This window comes from Blastomyces dermatitidis (genome assembly GCF_000003525.1).
Source record: "Blastomyces dermatitidis ER-3 genomic scaffold supercont1.7, whole genome shotgun sequence".
NCBI classification, from domain to species: Eukaryota; Fungi; Ascomycota; class Eurotiomycetes; order Onygenales; family Ajellomycetaceae; genus Blastomyces; species Blastomyces dermatitidis.
In genome coordinates, this window is record NW_025544780.1 from 3749926 (window position 1) to 3774257 (window position 24332).

Here is a 24332-nt window from a genome sequence, read left to right on the forward strand (position 1 = left end):
CTCAATTTTGAAAGTTCTCTGACCTGTAATTGTGAAGATATCTGAGAAGCATCTTTCACAAAAACTCTGTCTATCTTTGATGTTTCAAAACATCAACGCCAAGTCTCACTCATGTACCTAGACTGGCCGCCGGGACCATGAATTTCATATTTGATTCCATTTGGTCTGGTCCCATACATTTCTTGGCGTGAATTCCGCTGGGACTGGCTATCAAAAAAATATGTAAAGTGACTATATATCAGATCTTAAAATGAAATCATGACTTGAAAAAAATAAGAAAGTGATCTCATTTCATCTCATTTAGTCTCATTCTTAGCATAAAGTTACTATTTTTAGACATTTTAAGGTTTTTTTAGACTATTTATAAGTTTTTAAAAAGTAACACTTTTTAATAACACTTAAATAAGATTTAAAGTCATTTAAAGTAATAAAAATAATTTAAATTAAGAAGTGAAAATCATGATCTCATTTGAAAAATGTGATAAGAGTAGATAGTAAGTCTCACTGAAACAGTATGAAATCACTATCTAATGTTAAAACTGTGAAATGAGATCAGTTGAATTGATAATGAGACTATCAAAAAATCTGGTTCTGGTCTCAGACATGGTCACAGGGTCAGTCTATATATACCGCTCTTTCTAATCTGGCTCATCTTCAGCAGAAAAATACAAAAAGATACCTCAGTAATAGTATTAAGCACATAATTAACAGACACATCTGAAGTACATTCTCCGCGAAAAACCCTCTCTGTCTTTGATGTATCAAGACATCAACACCAAGTCTCACTCTTGTACCGCCTCTTTCAATCTGGCCCATTCTCAGCAGAAAAATACAAAGAGATATCTCAGCAACTGTACTTAGACTGACCGTGTGACCGTGTCTGAGACCAGGACCAGAATTTTTGATAGTCCCATTGTCAATTCGACAGATCTCATTACACAGTTCTAACATTAGATAGTAGTTTCATACTGTTTCAGTGAGACTTACTGTCTACTCTTGTCACATTTTCAAATGAAATCATGATTTTCACTTCTCAATTTAAATTATTTTTATTGCTTTAAATGACTTTAAATCTCATTTGAGTGTTACCAAAAAGCGTTACTTTTTAAAAAATTAAAAATAGTCTAAAAAAAACCTTAAAATGTCTAAAAATAGTAACTTTATGCCAAGAATGGAACTAAATGGGATCAAATGAGACCACTTTCTCATTTTTTTCAAGTCATGGTTCCATTTTGAGATCTGATATATAGTCACTTTACATGTTTATTTAATGATTAGTCCCAGCGGGATTCACGCCAAGAAATGTATGAGACCAGACCAAATGGGACCAAACATGAAATTCATGATTCCGGCGGTCAGTCTAACTGTACTTGATACATAATCAGCAGATATAATAACTATAAAATCAGTATACTTCAAGATCTGACTGAGTCTTTGATTTCTGCACAGTGAGATATATTAAATCTAGTTTTAATACCTCCAATATTTAATAGATTCTATAAGAGATTGAGAACAGCAATACTAGATTTCTATTAAATTTGAGAATTAACTTTATATTAATATAATCATTGACAAAGTTTTCTATTTTAAAATATAAATAATTAGTTTCTCTATATTCTGCTGACAATATTTACATTATTATATAGAAATAGACTTATATTCTCTATAACATCAAGACTCTGAAGAGAGAAAGTCTTGATAGAGAGTATATAGTAGTATATATCTTAGCAGTGTCTATCTCATTCTTCTGCAGCAGTTAATGTAAAAAAAAAGATCTTAGAAATAGTTTTTTACTTCTCTTGAAAAAGTAAGATGTTTTTCTCTGAGTTTTACACAATATTCTTATAAAGAATTAAAAACAGAATTATTTTCTGTCATAATTTTATATTTTTTTAAGTAAGAATTACTATTTCAGTGACTGAAGAGCTTTCATTAATACTTAATTCTTTTTTACACTCTTTATTAACTGATTTGAGTTGCACACTTGTTGTGTGAGAAGAATTGAATGATTTAGAATAAAATTGAATAGTTTTAATGAATTTCTCTGCAAAAAATTGATTTATTTTTTATCAGTTTTTCTCTCAAACACTGTCATATTATCTGATTTATTATTAATTGATATCATACTTTTTCTCACTATATTTCAAGAAAGAGATTGTAAAGATTTTATTAATTTATCTTCAAAATCAATTTTAGTTTATTATTATTATTATTATTATTATTCTTTCATTATACTCATATACAAGCGGAGCTTATGATAAGTCCTTGCGTGATGTTAAATACAGGTCAAGTGTTGATTATACAGAAGAAAATACAGATGTTGAGATCATGTCAAGATAACAAGAACATAGGAAATACAAAGAAGTGACAATTAGATACATGCGATAATAACTTCCCAGCCCAGAAACATAGAGCGATTTATTGAAGCGATTTGTACACCTCTGTATTTATTAGAAACCTGAGGTGCTTGAGTTCCGGATTTAATGTATCTCCTGCGGGTTTTGAACCCACTCGCCTTGGTTTCCCACGCCAAGGCGCTACTGGGTGGCCGCATTAACCATTCAGCCACCGGGGCAATTTTAGTTTATTAGATTCTCTTCAAAAATCTAATCTAGTTACTGAACTAGTGTGAAAAAAATCAGGTGTTTTATACATAAAAGTCTGTTATTCTTCTTTTGAAACAGTCTGATCAACTTTTCAATTGAAAACAGACTTAGAAATCTCTTAATTGAAACAGTCTGATCAACTTTTCAATTCAAAAGAGTTTAATAAATATCTCAATTGAATTAGTCTGATTAACTTTTCATTGAGTAAGAACAATGAGTTTGAAAGTACACTCAGTTGATGTGAAAAAAGATGCTTTCTCAAATGCTATTTCTGAGATTGAAATTCTGAAGAGAAGAAAGAAAGAAGAAATAGAGAAACAACAAGTTCTTGAAATACAGAAACTTGAAAAAGTAAGTAAAATTCTTGAAAAGCAGTGTCTGAGTTAGACTGACCGTGTGACTGTGTCTGAAACCAGAACCAGATTTTTTAATAGTCTCATTATCAATTCAACTGATCTCATTACACAGTTTTAACATTAGATAGTAGTTTCATACTGTCTCAGTGAGACTTACTGTCTACTCTTATTACATTTTTCAAATGAGACTATGATTTTTACTTCTCAATTTAAATTATTTTTATTGCTTTAAATGACTTTAAATCTCATTTAAGTATTATCAAAAAGCGTTACTTCTTAAAAAATTAAAAATAGTCTAAAAAAAACCTTAAAATGTCTAAAAATAGTAACTTTATACTAAGAATGAGACTAAATGAGATTAAATAAGATCACTTTCTCATTTTTTTCAAGTCATGATTTCATTTTAAGATCTGATATATAGTCACTTTACATGTTTTTTTAATAGTCAGTCCCAGCGGGATTCACGCCAAGAAATGTATGAGACCAGATCAAATGAAATCAAATATGAAATTCATGGTCCCGGCGGCCAGTCTAGTCTGAGTGAGATGAATGAAGAAGTTCTGTTAATTCTTCATACTCAGACTAGACAACTACAGAAAGTGATTAGATTCAAACTTGAAATTTCAAACATAGTTTTAAAAACTTTTTAAATTTCTAATATAATCACTGACTCTTCAGTTTGCTCTTCTTTCTTTTCTACTTCTTCTTCTTCTTCTTCTTTAAATCAGAAGAAAATATATGCTCAAGCAGCTGAATCTGCTATCTCTAAACCTGCTGTCTCTAAATCTGCTGTCTCAAAACCTGCTCAAAATTCTGATAAAAATGAGAAGAATACTGCTCATACTTCTATTAATAGAAGAGTGAGGAAAAAAATACAAAAAGAGAAAAATCTTCAAATCTTCAGAAATAGAAGACTTATTCTCAAAGTCTCAAATCAGAACATCTTGCAGAGAAATAAGCTAAACTCAAGTCTTATTTTCAGAATTAGAAATGAAATCAATCAGCAGTTCTTTTCTCAGTTAATGACTAATATTGAAGTTCAAAAAACAGTTATAGCTTCAATTGAGTCATTCTTCTTTAAAAACTTCATCATTCTAATCACAATGTCTAAATTTAGTGCAGAATTCCTTATTCAGAATGAGAATCTCTAGAAAATCAGCAGTAGAATCTCTGTTAAACATAATAATTCTATCTGAGAGAGATGAAAAGTGAGATAAATTTATTCTTTATGATATTTCAGTTGAAATCTTTGACTGTGAGAAAGAAATACTACTTCTCAAAAATGAATTGAAAGAATACAATTCTATTCAACTGAGAAAAGAGTCTGTATAACTTAATTCAATTGAGTTCAGACAGAGTAGAAGAAATGCCTCTGTTCTAGTGTATATAAAAACACTTGAATAATCAAGAATCTCTGAAGTAAGAGTAGCAGATTTGAAAATGAGAGTTCATGAATACAAAGACTCAAGAATGAATCTCAAAGCTCAAACACAGTGTTCAAACTGTCAAAGATATGAACACTTTGTAATCTCTTGTTTCAGAGACTCAAAATGCGCATTCTGTGCTAGAGATTATAAAACTAGTGAGCATAAATATGAAACATGCTTAAAAAGAGATGAAATATGTTAAAATACTCTGCTTAAGTGCTTCAATTGTAAAGAAAAACATGCATCTAACTCAAAAGAATGTGTATTTACTTCAAGAACTCAGAAGAACTGAAGAAAAGATGAAGCTCAAAGTGAATCTAAAACTGAAGAGAAAAGTCAAGCTAGTAAATCTACAACTTTAAGCTTAAAAAGAAGAAATTCTCAACTATCTAGATCTTCAAACCTCAATTCTTCAGCTAAGTGTAAACAGAATTTGAATCCTCAAACTTCTGTTAAGATTAGAGAATTGAGAAATGACTCTGATGATAAACTAGATATAATGCAAGCAGTTGAGATTTCTACTTTTCAAAATAGTTATAATTTACTATCTAATGATACAGATTAGATTCTACTCTATCTCTACTCTCTCTTAGTATGAATATATAACAAAATCAACAAAAAAAGTTTAAAAACTCTTCAAAAATCACATTTATTCAAAATAATGTGAATAGAAACTCAAATTGCATTTATTCTTGTCTTCAGATTGCATTTAAACAAAAAGTTGACTTTGTACTTCTTCAAGAATCAAACTTTGATACTGAGTAAAAGTACATCATTTCTCATTCAAGCTATTACTGCTTTCTTCCTGAAAAATCTGAGATAAAATCAAGAGTAGTGATCTATGAGAGAAAAAGATCAAGATATTAATTTAATTTGAGATTTGATATCATATCTAACTGTAAGAGGCCTACGCCGAATAGATCAGTATAATATTGATAGGTCTTATATAACAAAGATAAAAACGTTAAAGAAGAAAGAAAAGAGAAAGTGCGAGAATCAGTGATTGAGATGAATATTTATACACATATGTGATGATGTACGCGGTGAAGCTTCAGAGCGGAAGAATATACACGTGTTCATAGCAGCTGAGAATCAGTGATTGAGAATGACTGAGAATCAGAGCATACATGTTTGTGGCGGCCGAGGATTGATAATCAAGAATGATTGAGAATTGAAGTGTATATGAAATCTGTGAAGTGTAATGAAATAGTCTATATGATTGATCAGGCACAGCCTGTCATATTAGTTCCCTCTTTTCAGAAGCAGTTCTCATCAGTTAAGAGCTGCTGTTTTAAGTAACACAGAACTCAGAGTTCAGGTTGATTAATTGTAGTTAACTCATTTCATAAGATATTATCAGCTGCAGTTGTGTGATCTCTTATCAGGAATTTTTTCAATCTCTCACTCAAGTTCATTATCTTCTTCTATGATTTCTGACAGTTGTCAGTTAGAAGTCAGTTGAGAAGAAAACAGATCAGTGACAGTGCAGCAGAGCAAGCTTGTATAAAATATATTATGAATCTCTGATAATGTGTTAAGACAGTAGTTATGACTATCTAGAACTTCTATTACTTTATATCTGATGTGACAGTAATCTAGTATACAGAATGAATGTGTGATTTGTATATTCTTAAGATTCAATTATATCAGATCTTCTATCTTATATTATTCAGTGAGGTCTCAGTGAATATTGATTTAATTCTCTTAATCTTGTTTTACAGTTGTTATGTAGACCTCTACTCAATCACAGACATTTCAGAGCTTCATTACTATATTATCAGTGATCTGAATCAGACTGCAGAGATTCAGTGTAAACTGTATAATCTCTAGAAGATTCAATACTTTCATGTGATATTTATGTGTAAGAAAGAACAGGCTTATATCTGTTGAAATAGTATCTTGATCATTGATAGTGATCTCTGTGTGTAGAAGAAGATCATATCAATTATCTTATAAGTAATTATAGAACTTATAAAGATAGTTCTTTACAGTCTGAATTATCTGTTCTGATTCATCATTAGTCTCAGAGTGATAGATAGTTAATAGATAGTATATAATCTTGAGAACTTGACAGATTCTAGTTCAGAGAGTACTTATGAATTAATGATCTTAATCTGATACTATGAATCTCAGTAATTCATGCATCTGATAGAACAGACTCTGTAGAAAGACTTTAGTAACTTGTTCAGTATTCATCTTATTACAAGATTTCAATATTATATCTTTGCTTAATTGATTCATGATGATCAGAATGTTTCTACAACTCTTACTCTTAGATAGATTGATAATGAAGTTAATTATTATATCTCATCAGATTCTATCAGAAATATTAAGTAATTTCAGTAGATCTTTTCTATGATTCTTTTATAAGATAATGAAAGAACAGTAATTACAGTTTCAGATGAAGTGTCTGATACTGTTTAATATCTCAGATTAATAGAATTCTCAGAAGATTATTCTATACAGTTGTTCACAGTCTGAATAATCAGTTATATATAAATTATGCATCTCTTGCATTATTCAGATGTGTAAGAGTTTAAAGTGAGAGACTCAGTGTTATTCACAGAATTGTAGAGTGTTATTATTATTGATTGAACATTCTGAGATGTTAATTCTTACTTATAATTCTGAAGAAAATCAGAGTACTTCTTGTTATACTGCTTCAGTGAGTGTTTGAAGAAGTTCATTAATTTAAGCTGCTGTATATCATAGCTTATCTAATATAGGTTCAGAAAAAGTTGAGATATCAGTGATAGTTCTAATTGAAGAAGTATATATAGTGCTGTGAGCTATTTTATCTTGATCAACTAGTATCTTCAGATTTAAAAGCTGATGCTCTCAGTTCATTCAGTAAGTATCTGTTACATTGAATGATATATCTTACTCTCATTGTAAGAGGACATCTGTCATCAAGTTCTGACTGCCAGAATGATAGTATATTGTAAAATGAAAGTGACTTAAGAACTCAGATCATTGTATCTGTTATTCAGTAAGTTTATAAGTAGTCATGAAGTATTTGAGATTCTTATGATCTGTGACTATCTCAAACTCAGAGATACTTCAAAGTTCAGAGTCTTATTCTTTTAAACAGTATATAATTGTAAGAAGTTTCTTATTATAGATCTTATAATTGCATTCAGCAGAACTCAGTTTCTTAGACATGAAGATATATAATTGTAGAACATCTTCATCATCATATTATAATATCACTTCTTCTGTCACATAGTCAGAGAAATCAGCTTCAATAACTATCTTATAATCAGAATCAAAGATTATTAGCAGAGAAGTATTAATGAATATCTTCTTTATCTGTATAAATGCAGCTTCAGTGTCTGCTGATTATTGAAATACTGAGTCTTTCTTAGTGAGATCTGTAAATAATCTTGTAATATCTGAGAAGTTTCATATAAATCATCAATAGAAGTTAGTAAATTCAATGAAGCTTTGTACATCTTTCACAGTACACAGAGCTTCTCATTCAAGAATAACAGAGACTTTCTCACAATTCATTTGAATTCTCTTATCTGCTTCTATAATAAAACTTAAATACTTGATACTCTTGACTTCAAAATTATACTTATCAATATTTATCAGTAGTTCTGCTTCTTATAGCTGTTGTAATATCTTTTATATATATTCTTGATATTTTTTTCTGAATTCATTGATAAAGATGAGAATGTCATCTAGATAAGTAGATACAAACTTATTAAGAAAATCTTGAAATACTCAGTTGATATACTTCTGAAATATACTGAAAGTGTTAGTCAGTTTAAAGAGTGTGACTATTCATTCAAAGAGGTTATAACATATTCAGAATACTGTAAGTCATTCATCTTCTTCAGTGATATGAATCTTATGAAATGTAGTAATGATATCTAGTTTTATAAATCATTGAGCTCATCTGATTCATGCTAGAGTTTCATTGATAAGAGATAAGAAATATTAATCTTTCTTTATCAATCTGTTCAGATCTCAGTAGTTCACACAGAATCAGAGTTCTTTATCTGATTTCTTTGCAAAGAGAATAGAGACTGCAGTGAAAGAGTTACTAATATATATGAATTCTTTATTCAACAGATCATTGAGTGTCTTTTGAAGAAGAAGAAGTTCATCTTGAGATATGTTATAAAGAGAGTTTCATGATAATTTAAGATTCTTATCATTCTTTTTCTCTAACTTGATACTGTGATTCACTTCAGAATCTTATAAGAAGAGTATATTTATAATATTATCTTATTGAAAGACATCTAGATATTCATGATATTATTAAAAGAGTTTTATATGAGAATCTGTTATTATAATATAAGATAACTTTTCTAGAGTCTTTTTAATATTGATCAGACTGATGAAATAGATTGATATATAATCTTACTATCAGTGACTCTGTCAGTGATTTTAATGATGACTTCTTTTTCAGAGTATTTTATATACATTGACAGAGATCTGTGTCAGATTCATGATCTTATAAATATTATCTTTATGAACTCTATTATTGTTAGAGAATATCAAGCTTCTGTTTTAAACATTTAATAAGATGTCTTATTTAAATAGTCAGACAAGTTCTAATATAAGATTGTAATCAAGATTATCAACTTTATATATGTAGATATCTTCATATTAATGTTCTTCTACATCTATGATCAGCTTTACTATGTAATGAGTATAAATGTCTTTTAAATTATCAAATTCTGTGAGAAGTCAGAGTTTTAATAGAGAGATATACTGAAGATTATAATGTCTTATAACTGAAGATTTTATCATTGTATAGTGACATAGATCACTGTCTATCATGGTCTTCATATTATACATGTTATTAATCATAGTAGATATAAGAATTGTATTTATTATTATCTTCTCTTCAAATTATTATTATCTGATCTCTTCAAGCTTCTGTTTACAAATTTGAATAGAAGTTAATCTTTTCTCTGTTTCATCAGAGCATTCTCATAGTTATTCTCTGAATCTTTCTCTAATATAATGTGATTAACACAGACAGACACTGATTCATTCTTTGAATAAGAAGACACTGATCTTTCTCTTGAATATGAAGATATATAGGTCAATCAGCAGTTGAAAGCAATGTGTTCTAATTGATTACAGTTGATGCACACTTCATATTAACATTAATCAGTGACTTCTTCAGAAGTGATTTCAGAGACTTGAAAGCCTGTTTAAATGATGAAGATTCTTGCTTATATATAGATATTTAAGTCTACTCAATTCATAACATCTACATCATTGTTATTTCTTGATACAAGTGTATGAGTTACTAAGATATAATGTCTTCTATCACTGTTCTGTATATTCTTAATCTTGATAAGACAGTTATTCATTGTCTGAAGCTGTGTGTAGAAGTTTTTATAAGTCTGGTCTTCATCTATACTTACAAGAGTCTGTAAGAGTTTAAAAGTTAATATCTTGTTAAGCATGCTAATCTTCATTCAATTCTCTCAAGATTGATCACCTACTTCTAGAATCTTAGTGTTGAAGTCAGAGATAAATGTTGTAAAAGAAGTGTTTCTCTGTTAAGTGCTCTGTAATTAATCTAATACTTTCTATTACATGACAGTGTCTTAGAACAGAATATCAAGATATTTCATGATATTATCAGATATTCATAACACTGATTTACATACTTTCATGCATGAATGAAACTTCTGTTTCATATAATTCTTCAATCATTCATTGATATATTAATTTTGATTGATTAATGAACTGATGAAATCTTTATCTACACTCAGTTTTACAAGCATTTTCATTCTCTATAATGAGTAGAGAGTGAGATCAGAAGTATTGAAATATGTGAGAGTATTTAAGTGTTCTTTCAACACTTTTGTATTCAATTCTGTAGATATTGAGATTGTATGAGTTTCTTATTGTGATAATTGTTAAATCTCTTCATATTAATGTTATTGAGTTGCATGTATATCAGTTATTTATTATTATTATAGTTTCAACATTGCTTAAAGTTACTGTAGTACTATATCTATACTTGTGTTCAAGAGTTCTATATTATCATTAAACATGATTATATCAATTATCAGATGTATAATATCTGTGAAATCTGAAGAAGTGTAATTATATGAATATCTTATATATCTGAGTGTCAGAACTCTCAGGTCTTTCACTGATATTCTCTTATAAGATTTTATTACAGAGTCAGAGTGACTGATGAGTAAGCTTCTATCTGAGAACTCAGTGTTCATTTAACTGTTTGACTGTTTCTCTATTTCTTATACATTATTACATGTTCAGATATCTCTTGATAAATAATTATTTCTGATAAGAAGATAATGTGTGAATAATTGTTTTCTAATAAGAAGACAATGAATGTTTTTATAGTGTAAAAGGCCTACACTGAATAGATCAGTATAATATTGATAGGTCTTATATAACAAAGATAAAAACATTAAAGAAGGAAGAAAAGAGAAAGTGTGAGAATCAGTGATCAAGATGAATATTTATATGTGTATGTGATGATGTACGCGGTGGAGCTTCAGGGTGGAAGAATATACATGTGTTCATAGCAGCTGAGGATCGGTGATCAAGAATGGCCGAGAATCGGAGCATACACGTTCATGGCGGCTGAGGATCGGCGATCGAGAATGGCCGAGGATCGGAGCGTACGTGGAATCTGTGAAGTGTAACGGAATAGTCTATATGATTGATTCGGCGCAGCCCGCCACACTGACTCTGATATTCTAGTGAGTGATATTATAGATAAAGAGAATGAGTTTAATACTATTCAACTTATAAATATCTATAATGAAAAGTCATTGAAAGAAAACAACAATATCTGAATAATTGATAGAGGATTTTTGAATATAACTCTCTTAAAAAACTCTATAATTGCAGAAGACTTCAATGCACATTATCTCTGATAGAACTCAAAGTGCACAAGAGCAGTAAGAGCAGATAAACTGATTGAATGAACTTTTAAGCATTTAATAGATTTAGTTAACAAGTCTGATCAACAAACATTCTTTAGAAAAGACATGAAACAGAAATCTATTATAGATCTAACTTTCATATCATAAAATCTAATTGAAAAAAGACTTATAAACTGATTTATTAATTCAAATGAAATCTCAGAATCAGATTATAAGATTATTCAATTTGATATTGAACTGAGTGAAAAACAAAGAAGTGAAAATTCTCTTCTCTCTAATCAGTATAACTTTGAAAAAGCTGATTGAAAAGCAGTTGAAGAAGAAGTAAAACAGCTGAAATCTGAAAGACAGAGTAAGCTCTATTGAAATCAAAGTCAAGATATCTTAAATGAAATACTTGAGAATAGAGTAAAGCTGATTACATCTATTTTTCTAACAAGTATTGAAGAATATATTTCAAAGAAAAAGTCTTCTGAGTATTTCAAATCTTGATGAAATGAGAATATCACTTCTAAAAGAAAGTAATTAGTCACTGCTAAGAGAGATTGAAAGAATAACTTAATATCTAATAAAAAGTTCAAAGCTATTTAAAATGAATATTTTTCAGATATTAAAAAAGTCAAAACAGATTACTGAAACAAATTTCTTGAAGAAGTATAAGAAAAAGAAGTTTTTAAAGTCTTCAACTATACTAAAATAAGAAGTGTAGCAAAGCTTTCAATCTTAGAATATGAATTTCAGTATAAATTGTATACAGCAAACTCTTTTGAGGAAAAATATCAAGCTTTTATAAGAATTCTCTTTCAAAACTCATCACATTTAGAAGAGAAGAATATGTCATTTCATGAATATATTAATAAAAATAACTGAGAATGATCTGAGCTTACATGTGATGAACTAGAGTCAGTAATATTCTCAAGTTCAATTAAAACTGCTGCAGAGTCTGATTCAATTAATCATTTAATTATTCAAAACACATATTTCTACTTGAAGAATGAATATTTTGAGCTCTTTTTCAATCTCTTAAAAAATGATTATTATTCTGAATGCTGGAGAGAAGCTACTGAAGTAATCCTTGTAAAATCTAATAGAAAAGCTTCAATTTCTAAGTTAAATAGAGTAATATCTCTGTTGAACTGTTTGAAAAAAGTTCTAGAAAAGATAATAGCTACTAGATTATCTTTTATAAGCTCTATTAGTGATTCTCTTCTATTTAATGAATAAATGAGAGATAGAAAACAATGTTCTGCAATTGACACTGTTCTCTCAGTTATTCATGATATTCAAGTAGCAAAGTATAAAGGCCTGGTCTCAACTGCAGTTTTTATTGATATAAAAGATATGTTTAATCATGTTTCAAAGTCTAAGATGATTCAAACTTTGAAGATGTTAAAACTGTCACTTTCTCTAATAAAATGAGTTAATTGATTTATATCTAAAAGAATTATACAACTATTCTTTGATGAAAGAAAACAAGATTATTATTATTATTATTATTCTTCCATTATACTCATATGCAAGCGGAGCTTATGATGAGTCCTTGCGTGATGTTAAATACAGGTCAAGTGTTGATTATACAGGAGGACAATACAAAGAAGTGACAATTAGATACATGCGATAATAACTTCCCAGCCCAGAAACATAGAGCAATTCATTAGAGCGATTTGTACACCTCTGTATTTATTAAAAACCTGAGGTGCTTGAGTTTCAGATTTAATGTATCCCCTGCGGGTTTCGAACCCACGCGCCTTGATTTCCCACACCAAGGCACTATTAGGTGGCCGCATTAATCATTCAGCCACCGGGGCAAGAAAACAAGATAAAACTGAGATAAAAATAGAAGTATTACAAGAATCTTTAATCTCACCTGTTTTATTTGCAATATACACTGCATATCTATTTAAGAATAGAGAGATGAAAATAGTGAGATCTTCAAGTTATGTAGATGATATTAATCTACTCTACAGTTCAAAGACAATCAAAGAGAATTTAGAAGTGATTGAGAAAGCAGTAAAGAAAATCTTTGTTAGAGCAGATATCAATCTAATTTAATTTAATATAAATAAAACTGAGTTAATTCACTTTTTTTCCAGGTTTAATGAGAAAGAACTAAGTCTAACTCTTTTAAATAAAGAGATTAAACTCAGTTTAAATGTCAAATGACTAGAAGTATGATTAAACTCTAAGTTGAATTTTAAATATCATATTCAATAAAGAATCATCAAGACAGAAAGACTACTGAATAGTATAATCAGACTATCAAATACTGAGAGAGGTCTATCTTTTCAGGCTATGAGACAGTTATACATAGCCTGTATTATCTCAGTAGCTGATTATGAAGTTCAAGTTTGATGAAACAATCAAGATAACTTCACTGAACTGTTTCAATGTCTATAAAACAGAGCTTTGAAAAGAATTCTGAAAGCATTCAAATCATCTTCTATTAAAGCAATGAAAATTAAAGCTTCAATTTCATCTTCCACTATTTGATTTAAAAAGACCTGTATGAACTATGCTCTGAGAGTCATGAAGATGAGCTTAAATTATATAATCAGAGAAAGAGTCTCTTCTTCATTTTTATCAGTTAACTCAGAAAATGAACTGAATTGAAATAGATTTCTTGATTGAAATGAGAATAATACTTTAAAGAAAATGCTCTCTCAACTGTATAGACTATGTTCACTTATTAAGAATCAATTTTCTTCATTAAATGTTGAGAAAATTGATCATGAGAAGATATCTCTCTGAAGAGAAAAGCTGAAATCTCTCATAGACTTACAAATAAGTGAACTATCTAAAGAGAGAGAATATGAACAGCATTTGAAGAAGATCTCTACAATCAATATAAAAGCCTCTATTCTGATTTACTCAGATGACTTAAAAAATGAGAATTTGAATAGATTAGATACAGGCATTGCTAGACTGACTGTGTGACCGTGTCTGAGATCAGAACCAGATTTTTTTATAGTTTCATTATCAATTTGACTGATCTCATTACACAGTTTTAATATTAGATAGTAGTCTCATACTGTCTCAGTGAGACTTACTGTCTACTCTTATCACATTTTTCAAATGAGACCATGATTTTCACTTGTCAATTTAAATTATTTTTATTGCTTTAAATGACTTTAAATCTCATTTGAGTGTTATCAAAAAGTGTTACTTTTTAAAAAATTAAAAATAGTCGAACAAAAACCTTAAAATGTCTAAAAATGGTAACTTTATGTCAAGAATGAGACTAAATGAGATCAAATGAGATCACTTTCTTATTTTTTTCAAGTCATGATTTCATTTTAAGATCTGATATATAGTCACTTTACATGTTTTTTTGATAGTCAGTCCCAGTGGGATTCACGCCAAGAAATGTATGAGACCAGATCAAATGAAATCAAATGTGAAATTCATAGTCTCAGCAGCCAGTCTAGTTATAGCAGAGTCTTGAGAGCTGATTATCTATATATATAATTAGATATCTTCTCTAAAGCTGTATCTATTTTCTCAGTTATGCTGAAGTATTTAGCTCAGAAATAATTAAGATATAGAGAGAGAGCTTATCTACTTAGATTAACTTCTATTACAAATTCATAGTATTTATATTATCTTAATTACTGAGATTTTACAGATAATTAGAGACTTATCTCTCATTAATAATAAGATTACAGAAATATATCATGATATGAGAATTATTAATAGAAAATCTAGACATATTTACATATCTCTAATCAGAGATTGTATAGACAGAGAAGAAGTGATTATAGATCTATAAGACTGCAGAGAGTACTAACAGTACTAAGAGCTTTACAGAAACTATTAGTTAGAGTCTGTAAGATATTACTTATAGAAAGACTTACAGTAAAGAGTAGAACTACACTGCTTAAAGTTAGAGATTAATTTAAAGAAGATACAGAGTTAACTGCTGATCTGAAGATTAAGTGCAGTGACAGAGCTGAAAGAGATAAAGACACTGTTATAAATAGTAATATTTCTACTTCATCAGCTAGTAAAAAGTGATGAGAGAAGTTGTAGAGACACTTATAAACAGCTTAATAGTAATTAAATATTATTTATAAAGATATTAAAATTATAAAAATTTTTATTCTTGAGAAGTTCTTGAATTAATATATAAATATTATCAGAAATACTCTTTTTCTATTATCTGAGTGAAAACACTTCATGAATAAATGAGAATACTCATAGTTTATAAGAATGAGAGCTGTTATAAAAAAAGAGAAAAGAAGATAAGATTTCATAAATAAATCTGAGATATTTATACTACTTTAGAGAGATTTATTTACACTGTGAGTAATTCTGTGAAACAGTCAGATCACTCTAGTAAGTAAAAAGTGATTATAAACTACAGATTTAAATCTTTCTATATAATTATAAAGAGTGATTACAGACTATAAATATATTAATTCTATAGTTCTACAAAGTTAATAAAAGAATTAAAAATTCCTCATAATTCTACAGTATTAAAGAATGATAATTTATAAAAATAAGTAAAAGATTAACTTATAAATACTTCTCTTTGATAAGAATAATCTTATAGAGAGTGATTCATCTGTAAAATAAATCTGTATAATAATTATTCAAGAATCTTACAGAAATAGTTAAGAGTCAATTAGAACTCTTCTGTATAAAAGATATAAAATAAATCTGTAATTAGAGAAGAATCTATAGACTATAAAGAATCTTATAAAATAAGAAACTGAGTAACAGACTCTTTTCTCTTTATAATAATAAGAGATTTTTTCTCACTGAGATTTTTTTTATAGATATAAAGAATTTTTAGTAAGTATTACTGCAGTGCTGAGCTGATTTTATAAAGTTACTCAGTGAAAGACTTTACAGATAAAGTCTTAGAAAGAGAGAGATATTTAAGAAATATTCTCTTTTATAAATTCTTTATCTCTATTTCTATCTCTTATATAATTAATAGAGTTAACAGTTCTTAACTACACATAACTATATAGACTGAAGTTTATAAATACTACTTATAACTCAGCTTAAATACTATTATATATTTAATTTTTACATTTTATCTTTCTAATGTGAATACTTCTAGTAGTTAATAGTATATATTATATCAAGCTGTAAATATCTGAATAATTATCTGTAAGTACTTATTCTTACATATCTACTCTTCTTACATTTTTAAAATAAGATTATAATTTTTTCTTCTTAATTTAAATTCATTTTATTACTTTAAATGACTTCAAATCTTATTAAAGTATTACTAAATATTACTAGTTTTTTAAAAATTAAAAATAGTCTGAAAACACTTTAAAATCTCTAAAAATAGTAACTTTATGCTAAGAATGAGACTTATTATTATTATTATTATTCTTCCATTATACTCATATGCAAGCGGAGCTTATGATGAGTCCTTGCATGATGTTAAATACAGGCTAAGTGTTGATTATACAGAAGGAAATACAGGTGTTGAGACCACACCAAGATAACAAGAACATAGGAAATACAAAGAAGTGACAATTAAATACATGCGATAATAACTTCCCAGCCCAGGAACATAGAGCAATTTTATTGGAGTGATTTGTACACCTCTGTATTTATTAGGAACCTGAGGTGCTTGGGTTCTGGATTTAATGTATCCCCTGCAGGTTTCGAACCCACACGCCCTGGTTTCCCACGCCAAGGCGCTACCGGGTGGCCGCATTAACCATTCGGCCACCGGGGCCTAAGAATGAGACTAAATGAGATTAAATGAGATCACTTTCTTAATTTTTCTAAGTTATAATCTCATTTTGAGATCTGATTAATAGTCACTTTGCATGTTTTTTTGATGACTAGTCTCAGTGGGATTCACACCGAGAAATGTATGAGACCAGATCAAATGAGATCAAATGTGAAATTCATAGTCCCGCTGGCCAGTCTACAAATACATGTATGTTTGTATAGCTATCAGGGCAAAATTGAAGTTGTGCAGGGTTAAAGAGCAAGGCAAATGCAAAATATATATGTAAGGTATGGCACGGTATGATAAGAGGCAGGTAAAATATTCAGTTGCAAGTGAGTTATTTCTGCGGTAGTCATTAAATAATATTGAGGTTTTGGGAGTGGAAAATTGAGCCAACATCGAGCGAGATGTATGTGTGCATGCCCACGTGCATAAGTGTGAATGGAATGGGTCACATGGGTGTGCTGCGGCGGCGGCCCATTTGGGGTGTGGGACAGGGGTCGGGGGCGAACCTCCTGCTTCAGCCGAGACGGGCGATGTTGAACAAGAAAATGTAGCTTTGCGTCCCGCTTCATTGCCCTCCCATTAATCATATCCATCATGGTGTAAGAGAGGCGCAAGTAGAGGGACAGAAATGGCAGAATGAAGGTTAGAAAGAGAATATCGTACATGAACACCAATAATGAAGTCGTTCGTAAAAATTAAAAATAAACGCAAATTAGAGGAATACGATCCAACTTCGGGACAAAATCTCAAGCGACATTGACATCAGACGAACAAACCACAACGTCATCAAACAAAATAAGTATAAAGTATTGCAGTGATAAATGGGAAAAGTAGCACAGCCGCAACATGCAAAATCAGGTTCAGGAAATAACAAGACGAAAAGGGCGGAAAAATTAAGTAACAATGAACTACTCTCATGGTATCTTGGGCCGGAATTGAATCAAACACCTGGCACTCGAAAGAAAAGAGGAAAGAATAAAAGATATCTATATTTCCGTGTCCCCGTCAGGTATTTCGACTTCCTTTGCTACTGCTTCCACCGCGCTGTAATCTCATCAGAAAAAACAAAAAAGAAGAGAAAATTCAATGGCAATAAAGACCCTATGGAGGGGTCGGAGTTTGTGAAACGTTTGCTTGAATGATACCCTCCCTTTGGCTAGGGCGCTGTTCCATATAAGCACCGTCCTTTGCTCGGTGGCCTGTAGTGCTGAAGGGGTGGTCTTGGCCATCGCCGGGATTCTGCGGCTGCTGGGGTAGTTGCTGCTGTTGCTGCGCAACCACTTCTCTTGCGTAGAATTCAACAAGCATGGTACCATAAGCTTCCAGCTCTTCAACAGGAATGGCAAGACGAAAATCATTTAAAAGGAGGAATTGAAGTTCGAGATGGTTGAGCTCGAGGAGAGGAAGGCCGCCAACCTAGGTAAATTAGTACACTTTAGCTACATTGAGAAAACAAAAGGGGGAGAGCCTATATATCTACCTTGGCATATCTAGAATTGGTGTAGAAAACATCAGAAAAAAATTTGCTTGCGCAGGTCACACCGGCAATGACTAGACGGTGGATGTTGAAACTATCGACAACAAAGTAATGAGAGAGACTGTATGCATCTTCGTATGCGGCAGGGGTAGTGCTCGACGAGGGTGGGATAAACTCCTGATATATAGTGGAAGGCGGTGACGGGGATGACGGGTCGTTGTCTCGCGCCCGCATTTGGACGGAAGAAGGGGGTGTTGCGATAGAGCCACGGGTAGAGGGGCGATTGGGAGTAGCCCCAGACGGGATGGACGTGGAGGGCGAAGAATGTGGGGCCAGGCTGCTGCTATGCTGATCCGACCTTTGCTGCAGGCTCTGGATAAAGGCTTTATTTACCATCTCAGTCATGCGGTCGAAGTAAACGAGTAAGCTAAGGAAGACTTCGTAAGTGGTTGGACAGTACTTGTGTATGCGACTTAGGTAGCTCAGGATAGTAATGCTTGGGACATTTTTCCCATGGAAAGCGAGCACACTGGTGGTTTGAGCACTGATGCCACCTGCGCCATCGGTTGGCGGGATGTTGCGATGTATATGCTCGTGCTGCTGGTCATTGGTGGTGGTTATCTTGGTCAACAGGCCGGCGACCATCTCAATGATATCTGTGATTGGCATGGAGCTAATCTCGTACTGGCGGCCGACATCTTGTTGAGAACGACCGTTGCTGCCCTGGGTCTGAAGGCGTCTGGAGGAGGCGAGGACTTCTTCATTGGCAAAGCTGCGAATATGGGAAAGATCATGGACCTGGATGCGACTCGGGGAGGTTGCTTCAGAGCCCCCCAGGGAGAGAGATGAACGGTAAGTGGGCTGTAATCGAGGGGACGAGTGGGAGGAGGGATTATCGCTGTCAAAGCCAGAGCGTGTATTGGATAAGGGAATGCCGGCGTGATCAAAGCCTTGGTTATGCTGCGGAGAATGCTGACGGTAGGCAGACCGATGGCGATCGGGGAAGCGGTGAGGATTGGGAAGCGATGTCATCGACGCAGCTGAGATAGGAGGCCCTGGTGGCTGAGGAGGTGAAGGGGCATTCTGCAAAGAGTGTACGGGCGCAGGATTCACGGTGGCGTCGGCAGAGTGGGAAGACCGGGAGGATGACGAGAAGGAGATAGGATGAGGAATAGGGTTAGTGGGAGGAGCAGGAGGAGCAACGGTCGACGAAGGAGGAGAAAAGGACGAGGACGAGGGCGTGGGTGACTGCGAGGTTGACGCAATGGAGGTGGTGGAGCTGAGAGTGGTGGAACCTCCAGTATTGCTGGGATTTGCGGGATGTGGATGTGGATGCGGACGAGGATGACGATGCTGATTCTGATTCCGATTCTGAGGAGGAGTTGACTGTGGATGTCGGCAGCTAGGCTCAGGCGCAGGCACAGTCACAGTCACAGATACGGATTGGCCAACTGAAGCGCTGAGCATGGTGTCAGGGCGATGCGCAAGATGATCCGACGGCGCGATACTGACAGCTACAGAGCCCAAGTCAACAGAAGAAGAGGGGCAGGCATCGCTCTCTCTCTCTCTCTCTCCCCCTGTCTCTCTCTCTCTCTGTGTGTGTGAGTGAGTGTGTGTGTGTGTGTGTGTGTTGATTTAAATATCTCTACCTATCCCATCTACAGGCAGAAGAGAGGTAGTTCCAGATGTGTGGCGTGGAAAAGGGGGGAGATTGAGTGAAGGATGATGGTTAAGTAAATAATCGGTTAGGGAGACGACGATGGACAGGCAGCGGCGTGGAGGGGGGCGAGGAGAAGCGAGCAAAGCACAGCAAACAACAAACCATGAAACATTAGCTATTACTACAAAATAGAGGATACGATGGAAGACAGTATCCTGTCGTGTTTCTGAGATGATTCTTTTCTTATTTACCTAGGTAGGCTAGGTATGTAAATACTTGTTTATCTCGGGTGCAGGAACACAAATAAATAGACAAATGTTACATATCATTTCCTCCAGCTATCTTCTCTCATAATGTATCTGATAGTTTCATAACTAGGTAATTGTATCTTTTCTATCATCTGCAACTAAGTCTTTGCCGCTTTGTTCTTCGCCTTCTCCGGGTTTAAACCAAAGGCACATTCTAAGAAAGACAAGCGTCTCTAACTCGCCATATACTCTAGATAGGAATGGGACATTATATATATGGGAAAACTAAATCGTCGTTATGCCCCCGCAGCCATAATCAACTTGACCCTGTGCCCGATTGCGGATGGCAAATCAAACTGAGGAGCACTTCCATTCGGCCCAGGTCCAGCTCGAGAATCCAGGGGTTGAATCTATCGACTCATCCCTCAAGTAAACCTCACCGCTGTCTCCCCGCGAGCTCCAACGCAGTTGTGAAAGAAAGAAATGAAAGATGTGAAAAAGAAGAGTTAGCTAATTCAACCATCCATCCGGTTTTATCAACTCTTCGATGGAACAGCACGATTCCACAAATAAACATGTATATGTACACAACTTTTTCGACCGGGTGCGCAGACCTGACTCGCTTGGCATTTTCCAACTCCACAAGCATCTGTTTTGCCTATTATCTGGCCGTTCATATACCACCGCTCTCGCCAAACCTGATGCTTCATGCGGTTGTAAATGTCCGTGCACCCAGTGTGGGTGTGGTGGTATGTACATGTGGTGGTATCATGAACGGTCCCGCCATTCACGCTCAATAGGGGCTCGTCGATGTTGCCGCGCGTTCCATCGAGCTCTGGCCATCCCGCCTCGGCTCTCCGTCTGTCTCCGCTTGCCATCCAGCTGACTGACGGACGCTCGAAGACCAAACGTAGGCACTACAGACCAGAACCACAAGAGCGGAATTAGGCCGGTATTAGGGTAGAATGCGCCATGCCTAGACGATTAGAAGCACTGCATATAGACTGTAACTAAACCCTAAAATTCCACCTTCAGGCGAGAGACGCTCAGCCAGAAAGTCGCACAATGAGAGAAAACCGGCGTTTCTCAGTGATTCTATTAATTTGCTAGTCTGGTATGTGGCTGAGCAGCTGAGTCCCGTGATGCAAGGAACGGTCCGTCTCCCAGTCGGGGTGCTCTGCTATTCTTCGAGAACCAAGGGGAAACCAAGTAAGTTTAATAACCCCTTTCATAATGGATGGGATGGCTTAATTCTCGATACGCGGCTTTTGTTTCTGTAATCCTCACTTATATTTTTCAACGGCTCTGTTAACATCGACTTTCCCGGCTAAGAAATTTTGTATATTCTTCAACGTAGTCTCTGCTATAGCGTCGATGGCTTCCTGCGTTAAGAAGGCTTGGTGCCCGGTAAGAATCACATTTGGTAGGCTAACCAGTCGCTTGAGGGTCGGATCATCGATCTCTTCCATTGAGGATTTCTGGAAGAGCAGGTTATTTTCCCTCTCGTACACGTCCAGTGCGCAGCCGCGAATTCGGCCATTTTCGAGTGAATCGAGGAGCGCTGGCGTATCTATTAAGCCTCCTCTGCTTGTATTGACTAAGATGACCTCCGGTTTCATCAGTTGCAGACTCTCTGGGTTTATGATATGCCTCGTTTGCTTGGTCAGGGGGCAATGGAGGCAAATGAAGTCGGATGAACGAAAAAGCGTGTCCTGGTCCACATAGTCCACTCCGATCTTTTCCAGTTCAAGATGTGCATCGAGATCATTTGCAATGACACGGCAACCGAATCCAAGTTTCAATGTTGTGGCTACCGCGGCCCCGATACGCCCCGTGCCGATTATGCCCACTGTTTTCCCGTATATATTACTCCCAACAAGGCCGTTCAGATCAAAATTGCCAGTTCGCACACGGGTTGAAGCCTTGTGGATATTGCGATTGAGAGTCAAGAGTATGCCAATGGTGTATTCCGCAATCGCGTAGGGTGAGTAGGCTGGGACTCGCATGACAGTAATGTGGTTTTCTGATGCCGCCTGTAAATTCACACTATCGTGGCCAGCACAGCGCAGAGCGACCAGTTTGATTCCTGCATCTGCCAATACTTCCAACACTTCAGCATCAACATGGTCACTGACAAACGTGGAGACGGCAACGCTGCCAGCTGCTAGCGAAACAGTCTCGGTTGAAAGGGGCGCCGAGAAGTAGACCAACTCATATTGAAACCTTTGGTTGAACCGCTCAAGAGCTGTCCTTTCATACTCTTGAAAGCTGAATACTGCGACTTTCATGTTGAATATCCACTGATACTGTGTTGATAGTTACATAGTTTTTGTGTCTAAGCTCGAAACTGAACATCTTCATATGAATATTCAAGTACGTGGTGCTTAAGATTCTCAAAGATGTGGGCGACAATGAGTGAGTGATACATACATAAGATGTGAATGCGACAATCCTGGCAGATTTGCCACTTTGGACTCACCCATCTAAAACATACTCACACTAACATGAGCATAATGTTACAGGACGAAGACTAACTTTACCAGGGTAGATAGCAGCAGTTATACTAGTGTAAGGCCGCTAGGGCTTAGGGCACCGTCACGTGGGCATCACATGACCCACACAGGCCGTGGCAACCTTATACCCCCTGCTCTCCTTTCATAGCTAGTTCTCCTACTCAAGAATCAGTAATATTATGACCTGTTGTATAGCTGCAGTTCCACCCTGATATTCACCAATGACATGGCTCTAATACACTGATTCTTCTTCTTCATGATATCAGTCACAGCCCTGCAGCTGCAAATACTGAAAAAAAAAAACTCTGAAAATTTTCACAGAATAATACTTAATTAGACTTAGTAAATTTAACATCTCACTAATTAAGTTACTGAGCTGATTAATTAGAACTGAGTTATTAAAAAAACTAATACTCAGCTTATTTAATATTTTAACACTTTTAAGAGATACTCTGTAGACTCTGTTTTACTATCTATAACTCTGAACTCTGCTCTTCAGATAAAGATTAAGCTTTATAAGTCTGATATCTTTAATAACTCTACTGATATACACTTCTAACTTCTTAATATAAATGATAATATATATAAGTATCTTATTATCACTGACACATTTAAAATAGTTTTTATTATCAGTTATCTAACTCTTAAGATCTGTTAATATATTCAATATATATAAATTAATTATAACATGTATATTATAATCTGAGAAGTACTTAAGATATAACTTTATAATAATTCTTATAAAATGAATACAGCTCTGATTGCAGAGCTGTATATAAATAATCTATATATATAATACAATTAATATATAATTAACTTTATCACTGACTTTGAAACACTGATAGCTGATCTATATTGAAATAATTCTATTATCTACTTTATATTTCATATTAAACTGACTGTATCAATTCTATATCAGATTAATCAGATATATTTCAATATCTAATCTATCACTTTTACTAACTGAAAGAAGACTGTAATTACTGTAGAAAGTTATATTATTATATCTAAGTAACTCATTCTTAATAACTATAATAATAAGCATGTTAGATTTGATCTAATACATAATATATATAAATGTAATAATATATCTAATTAAGCATACTTCTGCTTCTTTAACAGATCTCTTTGCAGCACTAATAAGAACTCTAATATCACTATCACTGAATATTGAAAATATTAGTATGAGAGCTTCTGCATCTGATATAATTATATGAGATACTGAGTTAATAACTGTTACACTTATCTAGTATCTGTAACTTTTATATCTGTCTATTAAAGTACTCTGCTTCTAGTTACTATCTCTAATAATGAAATACTTTTACACACTGTCTTCTTACATACTTATTCTATATTCTCAAAGTCAAAAAATGAATCAGCATATTACTAGAAACAGTAACATGTAAATAGAAGTCTTAAGTCAATTCATTCTCTTAATTAATTAACAGCTA

At 33.4% G+C, this 24332-nt stretch overlaps 2 protein-coding genes across 2 annotated transcripts; both read right to left on the reverse strand.

Moving 5' to 3' along the window:
- Window positions 1-17010: 17010 nt before the first annotated feature.
- Window positions 17011-20415, reverse strand: BDCG_07049 (cyclin-dependent protein kinase complex component). The gene is made up of 2 exons (XM_045422816.1): window positions 18464-20415; window positions 17011-18399 (listed from the first exon to the last, which is right to left on the reverse strand). The coding sequence occupies exons 1-2, from the start codon at window positions 19925-19927 to the stop codon at window positions 18085-18087; spliced, it is 1779 nt and encodes a 592-aa protein (XP_045278372.1). The 5' UTR covers window positions 19928-20415; the 3' UTR covers window positions 17011-18084.
- Window positions 20416-20421: 6 nt separating this feature from the next.
- Window positions 20422-22796, reverse strand: BDCG_07051 (alcohol dehydrogenase). Its single transcript, XM_045422817.1, has one exon. The coding sequence runs from the start codon at window positions 22654-22656 to the stop codon at window positions 21652-21654; it is 1005 nt and encodes a 334-aa protein (XP_045278373.1). The 5' UTR covers window positions 22657-22796; the 3' UTR covers window positions 20422-21651.
- Between the last annotated feature and the right edge of the window lie 1536 nt (window positions 22797-24332).

Excerpts from the sequence above, each read along its gene's own strand:
- BDCG_07051 (XM_045422817.1), bottom strand. The coding sequence starts at position 22,656 with ATGAAAGTCGCAGTATTCAGCTTTCAAGAGTATGAAAGGACAGCTCTT.
- BDCG_07049 (XM_045422816.1), bottom strand. The coding sequence starts at position 19,927 with ATGCTCAGCGCTTCAGTTGGCCAATCCGTATCTGTGACTGTGACTGTG. Across the intron at positions 18,400-18,463 it reads CCAATTCTAGATATGCCAAG|GTTGGCGGCCTTCCTCTCCT; the intron begins GTAGATATATAG and ends TAATTTACCTAG.